Consider the following 13,388-nt stretch of genomic DNA (forward strand, 5'->3'; position numbering starts at 1 on the left):
TTTTAGAGCCGGCACGCTTCTACCACGAGAGTAAGTGAATATGACAAGTGTGATTTCCATCACAACATGGCATGCCCTGCATGGGAAAGTGGAGTGGATTCTTGGTACAATTGTCTGAGAGAGTATCCCTTGAATGTGGAAAACCAAAAAGGTAGGCTTAGGAGGAATTAAGAATGAAATCCCTGAAGGAGCACAGCACAGACTTCTTGCACCCTAATGCTTGAAATTAAAAAACGTGTCAACGGAGGATCTAGTGTCTTTTCCATTTTATTTCTTGACTTCAACCATGGGCAAAAAATAAGTTGCAACATCAAGGTGCCCAAGATCTTGACTCGGCTAAAGTAACTACAAAGGAGATGATAGTTGTTTAGAGGAAACAAAATTTTCATTGAAACGATGAAATGAGGTTAATGCTAAAATAATTAGAAGTGTCCAGGAAAAGGGAAGGAAAACCAAAAAACATAAAAGCATAGAAAACAGAAGATCAGACTTGCAAAGGATAAATAAAAGCATTCCAACTGAGACAAAAGTCTTGAATAGAGAATCTGCACAATATTTAGAAAGAGAGCACCATGTGGAAACTTTTAGATGAGCTGAACTAAACTGGTCGAACAAAGAAAGAGATTTATTGTGAAAGATCTTATTCTTTTGGAACCAAAATTTTGATAGAATAAGCTTTTACCATGTTTGACCATATAAGCTTTGACACTAATGCCAAACAAGGGTCAACCAGGAAATGGAGAAAGTTATCCTTGAAAAAATTCGAAAATACCCACTGGATATAAAAATTGTCAACAAATTCTACTAGCATTGCCTTGAGAATGAGCAACCAAAGAATAAATTTTGCAAAGGATCACCACTGTTTGCCAACCAAAGAGGACAAGCTGATGGGAAAAATGCCATTAGAAGGCTTTTTCTTTGAAGGACTTCACAGCAATTTAAAGAGACAATTGATCATCACTCAAATAAGGAGGTTGATGCACATGACACTTAGACTTCCAAATGGCCGACTAAAACTCCTTATTCATAGGAGAGGATGCTAGCAAATACTTTGAGAGAGATTTCACAGTTGAAACTACCTAAAGAAATCCAAAAATGTAGCCACTTTCTTTGGTGTTAAAATTCCCAGCAAACTTCTAAAATTCAACAGCTCTTCATCCTTGAGTAAACAAGGGAACTTAATATTCCAAGAAATAGTATCACTATCCCACTAGTCAGAAGCCAAACCATGAGAAAGAAGGATAATCTGAACAACCAATGAAAGCAGGACTTAATAGAAGAAGCACAAAATGGATTGCTACAGCAATTCTAGGAAGAGAAAAGATAAGTTATCCAGGACAAATAGCTTTCGATCATGGAGCTTAAACAACTGGGTGTTCTGTATCTACATTTTATCCCAAAACAAGACTCATCTAAAATGAAGCCTAAATAAATTACCCTTTCAAGTCACAGAAGTAAAATTTGAATAGAAACTATTGCATTAGTGAGTCAACAAGATGCGAATCTGCAAAAGGACAGTTCATTGAACCAGATATTGTAATATCAGTTCCGAAGGGGGTTGCTGGAGATATCTTCCCAAGGACATATTTGATTTTTGATAACGTAGTCAAGAGGAGTCTACCGGTTCAAAATCAATCGGTTGTAATCACAGAAATGCTTCTCCATCATGCTTTCTATGTGACCACTGAATAGGAGTGCGTTTAGTGATGGTCTAATGGTTCCAATGTTTTTGGTTATCCAAATTTTCTTATTGCTTACTTGAAGGCTTTGGTTTATTTACGAGTTTAAGAATGCAACTTCAGTAATAAGTTCTAGTTGTTGTTCTTTGCTATATTTTCTCTGTTCTTTATTCGTGAACATACATTGCTCTAGTAAGTTCAACTCTGAGGATTAGAAGAACTAAGGAACATGTATAGCTTTTTAGGACTGGGAAGATTACCAAGTACATATATGCAACATATCTAATTGCATGATTACAAATATAGAGATAAATAGTACACTACTTTAGATATCTACAACTGCTAACAAGAAATACTTGCAAATAGGTCAACTGAACATTCATTTCTAGGTTACTAAAAATTGAACACGTTGAACTCTTCTCAACCAACTTCAAGTCAGATGCAGCACGTTCTTTCCCAAATGATATAAAATATTAATGAAGCCATTTTCAGATAAGCACTGCAGGAAGTAACTAATACCTTATATTGATGATAGGTAAACTAAACTAAGATGATACTAGCAGAAATAATCCTTGCACACAAGATTTTCAAAATTTTCAGCAAGAAAATAACTAACTCAACTTGATGAAGTTAGCTTTGAGATCTCAGCATGACAAATGCTGTGATGAAAGCCAATGTTCTTTTTGCAAGGGCATAATCGAACTATACTATTGTAAGTATAATTATTGAGGTAAGGGGAGGGGGAGGAACTAAGAGATGATTTATTCAAATTTGTAAGCCCGGCAGGGTAAACTACGATGAATTTCATTCATACAACGTTCTCTTTTCAAATTTAAATCAAGCTCAGGAGTAAAATTTGAAATTCAACTGTAACTACATAAAAGCCATGATGGCAAGTAAACTAATAAACAAACGGAATAAACTTGTACCTAACTTTGTTTGCATATTCCACATACCCCTCTCCAAAAGTTTCAACCATCAAAGCTTCCTCTGCTTTTGCTTTCTGACCATAATACAGTGAACAAACTGCCACGGTAAAAAGCAAGCTTACAGGCGCACGAAGGGCAGCACAGTAAGTGGCAAGAAGGAGCATTGTGGATGCATATATTGGATGGCGAACCCACCGATATGGTCCAAACTGCACAACAGCAGTAGGCACCACTACCTTCTCCGAGTAGTTTGCAAGATACAATGACGAATTGTAGTGAGTTAGAAGAGTTAACACTATCAAAATCCAAATGCCCACATTATTCCACCCGCCTGGAATTTGATGAAGTTCTGGTCCTTCAAACGCGGCAAACCAATGTCCAGCCATGACACCCACAAAGAACAGTAACCGAGACAAGTTTGGCATGTTAACATCCCACTTGGGGTCATGAGGACGAACAAAGTAATCTCCATATAACCTTTTTCTAATGCTAACATTGAAGAAAAAGAAGTAGTGGTATACAAAGAAGAACACAAGAGGCCATCCTTCAAGGAACCCATTAAAATGAGCAGGCGGGACAAGAGTGAGCCAAGTGAACAAGGAAGTAACAACAGCAAGTTGCTCGAATATGTTGGCTTCACCATTTAGGTGCTTTCTCAAGCAGTATAATCCATAAGCAGCCATTGTAATAGCCGCAACCCAAGGCCAGAACAACCAAGTCCAGCTGAAATACATCCAGAAAAATGGGTTGAAAAACAAATTCAAAGTCCATTTCGTGGCTGCAATTGAAATCGATAACACCCCAGACCACTTAACGACATCAAAAGGGGTTATTCGAGAAAGGGTACCTTGCAATGAATCAAAAGAGACAAATTCAAAGGGTTTAAGAAATGGGTTTTGGGATTCTGAGCTAACTCCATCAGAAGATGAGCATTTAAGCAGGGTTCTCGTCGTTCTTGAGAACAAGGAGGTTGAACGTGAATTAGTAAAACCATTTGGACGAGTTATTAAGGGAGTAAGCCTTAGATGAAAGGGAGAATTAAGAAGCATCAAAGGGGATTTCACCTGTTTGTCGAAATGCTTGAATGGAAGTTTGTGCTTGTCAACCAAAGATAGACCACGAACATTGGTTGAAGGGTGAAGGAAAACCGAAGAAGCAGCCATTGGTGAAGAGGGAAGAAGAAAAAACAGTTGGGTCATGGGAAATTAAGGAACATCATCACTGGCTATGGCGAACAACAAACATGAAGCGAAGGCAAGTGGTCTCCCTCTCAACTGATGGGGATAAAGTGACTTCAGCACTTGGGTTCGAATTCGAAGGAGTCCAACCCAAACCTAAATTCAGTGGAGCATTGTGTTCAACCCACCGTGGATTCTTAATAACAATTTAATCCAAGAGATCGATTATCCTCCTCTACCATATACTAATTTTATTTTCATGGGAAACTAAATGTGATGATTTCATAATCTAACGTTAAACCAATCCAAATAGTGATTCATTCCAATACATATTCTACCGTTTTAACTTTGTTAATGAATTCATAAATTAAGCTCGTTAAATTTTAAACAAATTAGTATCTATTACCTTCATCTACACGTTTAATATATCCAAATTTTCTCTCGAGAGCTCAACCTTTTCTTACCCCAAATCACTAACTCAACCTCTTAACATGATAAATGGACATTTTCAAATATTATAAAATAAATTAAAATATTTACAAATTATAGCAAAATTTTAATTTGATAACTTTCTATTAATATCACTGGTAGAAATATAGTAATGTTTATCAATATCAAATATTGATAGAATTTAAAATTTTGTTATATTTTGTAAATTTTTACACATTTCATATATATATCTTCATTTTTCATGTTCATAATAAATAAATAAATTTTCATCCCTACAAAGAGCCGAGAGAAAATAGATAAATATTATGAATATAGATTGAAATATAAGAGAAACGAGAGGAAATGAAAGATAGAGGTGAAAGGGTGTAGATGGACAATTTCAATGCTAAAGGCTTTTGTTAACATTATTTTTCATGTTAAGGATATTAACATAACTTTTGAAAGTCTATACTAACAATAAGGATATTATTTTTTAATTTAAAAGACATTGATAGGAGTATGAAAGTTTAAATATCCCTTTGAAACAAAGTACAAAAAGACCAAATGTGTGTTTTAACCCATCATTTACTACTTTTTTATATCATATTCATCTTTTGGAAGAATTTCTAACAAAGTATATGCTCAATTACAATTTTAAAAAACATTCTGTAAATATGTAACTTTATTATATCAATTTGGTGAATGCCAAATTTTGAGCATAGAAAAATGCATCTGAGTTTCACGCCAATGGTGATAATATACAAAACAAAAGAAAAGAATGCTATAAGTTAGAAGCCTAAGGTACCATATGATATGTTTATAGGAGATTCAAACTTAATCTTATTAGGATTGAGATACGAGATTTAAGCCTCCTATAGTTAGAAAATGGCTTTTTATAATTCAAAACGAGCTAGATTATATTTTATTATCTCATGTTGTCTTGATTTATAATAAATCATTCTGGAACAAATATCATATTAATCCAATGTAATTAAAAGTCAACTTGGTAGATGAAATATCAATTTGTTTTCCTCTTATTTTTCTTGATTAAATAAGCAAAGATTATACATCCATTTAAATATTTGTTTAGAGTTTGGGGAGTTTAGACCTAAACCCTAAATTTGATTCTAGCCCTAGTTGTATCACATGGGACATTAAAAAACAAAGGTCCAAATGACCTAATAATATCAATAAAAAAAACAAAAAACAGATGTATTATTATTAGATTAAGAAAAGAAGAGTAAATGTTTTGTCAAATGTTATATTTTTTACCATAATTAAGAAAACATATTATAATTTTAAGATGAATTGAAGTTAAAACCAATTTGAGAAATTTGAAAAATGTTCTCTAATATTGTGTTGATATGAGCACATTAAATGGATATATATATATATGGTTCAACCAAGAAGATAATAGGAATTGTGTGCAGATAAGATGTTAGGTTACTCACCTTGATACTTCATGTTAGAATTATGCGTTCGTGAGTAAACTAGACTTAAAAAAAATAATCTCATGTTTGAATTTATCTAATTTTATCGTTCATCACGACGAAGAAGTCATGGTTTAAAAAACTTGTTTCATTTTTTAAATTTAGCTAATAATTAACTCTTTATTTCAGAAAATATGCAGAGTCATAGCAAGAATTTTAGTGGAATGCTTAATTTTAAAAAAAATGATTATAAGATATAGTTTTGACGTGAAAACAAAGATATTAAAAAGTGACAACATTTTCAAAACGATTTTGAGTCAAAGTTCATCGTGTTAACAACCTAAGTCATATAAAACAATATATTGCTACATCAAATTTGAGATTTTATGACACGAATGTATAATAACCAAATTGAAGATGAAGATAGAAAAAAATGTCACAAAATCTATACAAGTCTCTTTTTTTAGAGTAGAATTTATGCATTATTGATGATTTATACTCACTTTAACGATTTTTTAGTCTAACAGTACATACAGTAACGTAGGAAATTTAAATCTTTAACTTATTGGCCGCATATACCTTATCTATTGAAAATTCATTTTTACTCTTCTAATACCATTATTTTTTATAATCACATTCAAAATTTAAAAATAAAAAATAAAACATATCAATCTCTACATACATAATTAAACTATATACTATGTTTAAGGGTAACTTATTATGATTTAACCTAAACTTGGTACACCCATCCATAAAATAGTAGGGTATATACATTATTTTAAAAATTAGAACCATAATATAGTAAAACAAGCTATGGGATGACAATATTTAATTACTTTATTAAAGCAAGGTCCAATATTTTTAAAATGTCACCTAATTTTAAATAACTTATTTGGATAAGACATCTTAAATTATTTAGTGACCCTTTTGAAAGTTCTCTATATCCATGTAATGATGTAAGTTTAAAAATTATATATAACTTTAAAGGGGAAAAAAGTTTTAAAAATTATATACCTACCCAAAATAATTGTATATAACAAGCAAAGTATACGTATGTTAATTTAAAGTATGGACTATGCGTGTGGATTAACATTTTCTGATTGAATTATTTTAATTAATTTGAGTTTTTGTTATGTTATTTATTTGATTAAAACCCTCAATTGTTAATCGAGTATGAACTAAATGGGTAGAAGATTATTTCTAGATCGATTAGAGTTTAATGAAACTCTTACTAAACTTGTCGTGGTTGTGTTGGCCTCAATATTTTTTCATCGCTTGTATTGGGTATGTCTTTGTTTTCAATGCCTCGATCTGGTTTATTTGATTTCTTATCTTGTTGGTGGTCTTCTTTTTTTTTTTTTTGGTGTTGTTGCCTTCTGGGGAATTTCTTTTTATGGAGAAGTTGGCATTTTTGTTGGTCAAGTCACTAGAATTTGTGTGGAATTCAAAAGGTAATATTTTCTCGAGACAATGTTGAAGACTTATTGTAATAGCGATCGTGAAAGCAACAATGACAATATTCTCGTTGTAAGCGTGTAACATCCCGATGGTGAAAAAATGTGAAGTTTGTGCAATAGATTGGATTTTTTTTTTTTAAAAAAAAGGACCATGTTATATAATTTAGTAGGGTTGTCCATCTAAATTTACTTCGTCAAACTAATTTGATTGACGATTTAGGACTATTTTTCAAACATCTAAGTCTAAAACGTAACTTTTTTAAATTTTAGAGACCAAACCACAAATCTGAAAGATAAAATCGTATTGAAAATTTATTTTTTGATTTCACATTTTTTAGTCTAATTTTCATTTAGTTTGTAAGCTTCAAAACGTTGCATTTTAGTCCTAAAATTTATATTTTTATTTCAAATTAGTCATTAGATTTCAAAATGTTACAATTTTACCCTTAGAGCTTTGAGTTTCTTCCCATCTACTTCCTAGGTTTTAAAACTTACTTACCCTTTTTAACCTTCATTTTCTTGACTCAATTTGTTGTTTGACGTTAATATCTATTAATTAATTTAAAATAATTATAAAATAAAATTTTAATATTAACTATAATAGTGATGAAAATAACTAAACATATTTCATTATAAATATTTTTAATTAATTAATCAACAATAACACTAAAAATTGAAAGTGTGCATCGATGGTGAACAAGAAGTTAACCCAATTGACATCTGACTATACTACTAACAAATTGAAGGTGTTCAGTTGGTGTTAGTTTACATTTTTTTTTCAAACATTTCAAATGCTTGTCGATCTAAATTAAGTAATCAACCGAATAATGACTAATATGTACTTATTCATAATCGATACCGATTTGGTGACTACAAAATTTTAACATCTCCTCCCTAAACGTATCAGCTAAATTAAAATCAAACACAACACATAAAATCTAAAAAATCAATATATCTAAATTAGAACTAAATCCAAAATACACAAACGTAAGAAAAATCTAAAAAATTGATTTGCTCAAATAAAAAACTAAATGAAAATGAAAAGGTAGTAAGTAAAAGAAAAAGAGAAAAGAAATAAAATTTCTTCATAAGCGTTAAGTACATTATCTCAAATCTTCCCGTACCGTAAGGCCAAAACTCGTGGCTGCCGTTTGTTCGACCGTCATCAATATTCCGTCCAAATTAACAGCTGTCACCCAATTTCCCTTCTTCCTATTGGTTAGTCCACTAATTCCCATTAAATTACTAAATTTAAAATTTTTTTAAAAAGAGGCTAAAGTTCAAAAGTCGGTGCAAAAAACAATAATAAATCCATGTAATGACTTAACTACCCTTTTTAAATAAAACCCTTTTTGCTTACATGTAGCCTTCCAGCGAATCAGACGCCGTATAAGGATTGTAAAACGAAGGACATTTCCGTGAATTCAATAAATCAAATGGAACTGGCTTTACCACGTCACAACTTCGAAGTCTAATGATGAGAGTGAGGGTATTATTGGTGGATGAGCTAAAGAAGGACACGTGGAGAGAAGATGAAGCGAGTAGTGGGAAAAGTATAGGTAAGAGCGAGTGGGAATTTGAAAGGAGATATTTAGCGGATCAAAAATATCTGGGTAAGTCGTCCACGTTGGCAAAGGGAATAGGCCGATCTGGAAACGGATATTGCACTTTTTATGGCCTTTCCAATAAATAAATAAGAAATATATTTCTTTTAATTATTATTTTCTTGAAATATCTTAAGAAGAAAAAAATAAAAATAAAAGAAAAAAAACGAATTGATTTTGGTTCTTCATTGCTTCCATTTCTTCATCGTTGTTGTTTGTTTCTTCAATTTTCTTTCGCCGGAATTTTCTCGGAGTCCGATCGTAACTGAATCAAATTCGAAGCCCTAAACCCTCGGAGGAATTAGGTTTTTATTGTTTTCGTTTTGATTGAATCTCGTTCTTGAGTTCAAAATTGAAACAGAGGAACGAGCCCTAGGTTTTGGAGTTGAGGATGGGTGAGGAGGTTAAGATGGCGGAATATGAAAGCGGAGGTGGTGTTGGTGGTGAAGATGAAAGCTGTGCTCATGAGGAGAGAGTATTTGAATGGGAAACGGGTTTGCCTGACGCCGACGATCTCACTCCTCTGTCTCAGACGTTGATTCCACCGGAGCTTGCGTCTGCATTCAGTATATCAACCGGACCATGTCGGACACTTATGGATGTTAATCGAGCGTCGCAGAATACGCTATCGAATCTTCGTGGATTTCAAGCACAAGCGTTTTCATCGAATAATTTCAAGTCGTTTAACGATGATCGAACTCAGGATCATGATGCGATGGTGGTTGAAGGAGATGAGGCAACGGAGAGGGATGCAGGGTCGGATTCTAGGAAATTAAGGAAGGTTGATTGTGCAGAAGAGGCTGATTCGGCTCTTCGGACGGATAATTCTATGGATGATCCATCGGCTCGGACTTTGAAGAGACCGAGACTTGTATGGACGCCACAATTACATAAGCGATTTGTGGACGTTGTCGCTCATCTTGGGATTAAGAACGCGGTTCCTAAAACTATTATGCAGTTAATGAACGTGGAGGGATTGACTCGGGAGAATGTTGCGAGTCATCTTCAGAAATATAGGCTTTACTTGAAGAGGATGCAGGGGTCTTCCAACGAGGGGCCATCGTCGCCGGACCGGATTTTTGCCTCCACGCCTGTACCGCCGACCTTGCACGAGTCAACCAACAGTGGGCAAGCAAATGGAAATGGGCATTTGCCAGTTCCGACTCCGATGCCGTATGGACCACCTATGATGCCGATGCCGGTGCTTGGCATGGCAGCGTCTGGTCATGCTCATAGTTATATGGGTATGCCTGTAGCTCATCCGGGAAGCGCACAGGGATACCCTGGCTTTGAAACGCATCCTTTCAATATGATGCATCAGAGAGATTGGTCGGGGAACAAATACAGCTCGATCGTGCCTTACCCTCATCCTCATGTACCTCCTAATACTAATGATAAGTGAATTACGGCTAACTTTCAGGTTGGATGCTTAATCTTGCTGAGTTTTTGCGTATACCTTATTATTGAGTGTTATATTAAGTTTTACTGGAGCGACAGTACAGCTTTGGTATCTGGGAATTTTGACATACTATCGATTTGATAGAATTCATTGTACTTCTGCGGCTTAGTTCGTAAACTATTTGAATTATATTTGTCCTAAATTATTTTTCCTTTGATTTTATTTATTTATTTTGTTTCTAAGACTGGGTTCTGCTTTCGTCTCTAATGAACAGTCTGTGTGTTAGGAATTGGTGGATTTCTCGAACTTAGCAACAAGTTCTGTATCAAACACGGGAAATGGTGAACCCCAGATAAAATTTAGCTTTGGAAAGCAGTATTATTGAGTTTCTTGAAATTTGAAAGCTTTCTTTTTTGTTTAAGTGTGTTTAGTAAGACAAGAATACACGGCTTGTTTGTTATTGGCTTTTGGGACTATTTTAAGACATCAGCTTTCTAATTTTGTTTTTTAAACTATTCCCAATAACTGTAGTTAGATGACTTGTATGAATTAAGAATAAGTTTAATTTGTATTTGTGATTTGGATAATTGCATCGGGCAGTAGTTTTAGGGTTAGTAGTTAAGTGTATGATAACAGTTTTAAAGATTGCTAATAGACTCTTGTTAATGATATACTCTACTTCTCTAAATTTGTTATATTTGTAAATTTTTTTAGTGTTATATAGTACTAATACTTTGAGATTAACAGTCACATTTGTAATTGTTCTTGGAAAGGAATAACATAATTTATTCTAAGAAATGGACATGTAGTGTGAAACTAAATTAAAAGGGAAAAAAACCCTAAAAATAGTTCACCAAAAATATGTAAACTGAAATTTTGTTCTGAATCTCTGATAAAGCAAAAAAGTCCTTTTTATCATAAATAGCTTTCAAACAACACCACGTTACTTTTTTCAGTTGAACCACTGAGTACTTAACTTTACTCTTCAGCTTATCATTCCTCACTACGCTACACTTCTCAGTTAGATCACTTCTTGAAAGTGTAATTAAAGTTGGTTAGATATGCTTGTTTTGATCTTTATTGTGTAGTCTCCACCATAGAACGATCATGCAGGTAAGGAAGTCCACTAATAAGCAATCTAAGATTTCCCTTCAGCATAGTGGGTTTATTACCTGTTTTCTTCTTGCGGAAATTACACTTCCACATGCAAGTTTTGCTCAATGAACTTTTTCTGCCACAATGACCATAATTCAATTTATGGCTTGATATTGTTACCAAAATTGTTAAGAAATTTATTGTTTGTTTTCATGCTTGCTTTCTTCTCATGTAATGGCTACGTGGATATTAATATTTGAACTGTTATTGTTATTTTGTCCTATGCCTATTCATATAATTTTCTCTTCTTTTAGCGCACGGATCCAGTAGAACCGCGGGAGTTGAACGTTTTAGGTCAAATCAGTCCCCTCTTTGGATGTTAAGAAAGTTTAAGATTAAGTTGTATGAATTTCGGTCAGATAATTGTGATAGTATATGTAAAACTAAACAATTTTGATCTAAGAAGATGCACTAAATTATAATCTGTTTGACCTTACACTGCAAAAGTTTTCCTTTTATAATCTGCTATGCTTTTAGACCAACTGCATCAAGTAGTAAGCATGTTATTTTTACGCCATGTTTTTAACCTTGGGAGTTCTATGACAACCTGAGTAAAAGTTACAAACATCATCCAGGTGTGATCTAAGATGCATGACACTGTAGTTACAGGAGGGAAGGGATGGTCTAATCTCATCACATTGAAAAACTTGCCCATCACCTCTGGTGAATTATAGAAGTATCAAAGGGCACACCAAATGATCCTTATCAGTGGAATGGATATGTGTGTTGTTGATTCTCTCCTTCTTAGGATGACGTTGAAAGGTTAATTTTCCTTTGATGAATGCCTGATTGGTTATCTTGAATATAGCCTTGGTACTTGGTTTTTGGTTTCAGTTTGATACGCAAATATCTTTTATAAGTTTTTCTACTTGGTTAAATTGGTCCGAACTTCTCTATTGGTTGACTACCTTAACTTATGATTAGCATGCCCCACTTGCAGATGTCACTCTGGAAGGAATTTGCTTTCGATATGGTCTCTGACATAGAGACAGCAGAGGACAGGACGTCCAGATTGATGATACGCAACATGTACTTAAACATTTCCTATCAATTATATTATTACGTTGTCTATCAGTAAGTCAACAATTGCCAATTATTGAATACCTTTGAGATATTGAAACTGTATCTCCAAGAAGATTGAGATTTTCATTTTCATTCTAGTTTGTGCAACTCATATGCACTTATGTCACAAGCTCTAGTGGATGTACTCTAGTGAAGCCTCTCGGTCTCTTGACTAATAATGACTGCTGTGAAACTTGATGATTATACAAGTTCACGGTCTCTCTCCACTGAAAATCTTTTCTTCATTCTTTCCTCTTCAGAATTTGGATTCAACTTCTCAACAAAGTCACATCATAATAGTAAATATTACTATTCATAGATATAAGTGAGGGCTATCTTACCCATCCCCATGTTTATGTTGATCTTTATTTGATTTACACATGGCTAATAATTGCTTATTTTGGGAAATCCAGCTTCTTGGTTTGTCCTTTGCCTAAACTAGACGTGCTCATGTCTAGAGATGTCACTCAGTTCCATGTGCAAACTAAATATTACAGTGAATTATCCTTCCCTCAGGTGTTCGGTGACTTTCAGCTCCATGGCTCCTTTATAATCAAGGGATGGATCTTCTGTTATCTCAAATTTCTTATCAAATTCAAAAGCTATTTCTTGTCAAGGTGTTTATTGACTAAAACTGTCCAATTTATGGGCATTGTTATCCCCCAAGTTTCCCAGGCCCGAGCAAGATGCCTTAATATTAGTAAGGAAACATAATTTAAAATATCTGACATTAATTAAATTTTCAAAATAGGGGTTCTCTCTATTTTTCTGTTTAGTAAATAGAAATAGAAGATTCAAACGATAGAGATGAAAAAAAAAGCATTTTTCTTTTGCTTTGGATCAAAATATTGCTTGCTTAGTAGAATTAATAGTGAAACTACACGTTAGCGTATCAACAAGTTCCACACTATATTTAAAAGAATGCTTACTCTCGAAATATTTGAAATTTACCCGTGTTGCTACATGAAAGAATTATTTTGTACCATTATCTTTTTTATATATATTTTCTTAAGAAGGGTCTATGTTTTACTTGTGTCTAATAACCCAAGGAAAAGTTATGGTTTAA

At 33.5% G+C, this 13,388-nt stretch overlaps 2 protein-coding genes across 6 annotated transcripts; one reads left to right on the top strand and one right to left on the bottom strand.

The window, feature by feature from the left end:
• Positions 1-2,421: 2,421 nt before the first annotated feature.
• Positions 2,422-3,970, bottom strand: LOC101205938. Its single transcript, XM_004153098.3, has one exon. It carries the CDS (start codon positions 3,805-3,807, stop codon positions 2,581-2,583), a length of 1,227 nt encoding a protein of 408 aa, XP_004153146.1. The 5' UTR covers positions 3,808-3,970; the 3' UTR covers positions 2,422-2,580.
• A 4,852-nt stretch (positions 3,971-8,822) lies between these two features.
• Positions 8,823-12,644, top strand: LOC101205712 (transcription factor PCL1). Of its 5 annotated transcripts, none has more exons than XR_004214159.1 (4): positions 8,823-10,126; positions 10,380-11,218; positions 11,836-12,022; positions 12,201-12,638. XR_004214159.1 is itself a non-coding variant. In XM_011659962.2 (2 exons), exon 1 carries the CDS (start codon positions 9,098-9,100, stop codon positions 10,106-10,108), a length of 1,011 nt encoding a protein of 336 aa, XP_011658264.1. In that variant the 5' UTR covers positions 8,824-9,097; the 3' UTR covers positions 10,109-10,126; positions 12,201-12,644. The 5 variants fall into 5 exon arrangements, 1 of the variants encoding a protein (XP_011658264.1); XR_004214158.1 differs by having other exon boundaries at positions 10,392-11,218; XR_004214160.1 differs by lacking the exon at positions 11,836-12,022 and having other exon boundaries at positions 10,392-11,218.
• Positions 12,645-13,388: the final 744 nt, after the last annotated feature.

This window comes from Cucumis sativus, chromosome 1 (genome assembly GCF_000004075.3).
Source record: "Cucumis sativus cultivar 9930 chromosome 1, Cucumber_9930_V3, whole genome shotgun sequence".
Lineage (NCBI taxonomy): Eukaryota > Viridiplantae > Streptophyta > Magnoliopsida > Cucurbitales > Cucurbitaceae > Cucumis > Cucumis sativus.

Excerpts from the sequence above, each read along its gene's own strand:
- LOC101205712 (XM_011659962.2), top strand. The coding sequence starts at position 9,098 with ATGGGTGAGGAGGTTAAGATGGCGGAATATGAAAGCGGAGGTGGTGTT.
- LOC101205938 (XM_004153098.3), bottom strand. The coding sequence starts at position 3,807 with ATGACCCAACTGTTTTTTCTTCTTCCCTCTTCACCAATGGCTGCTTCT.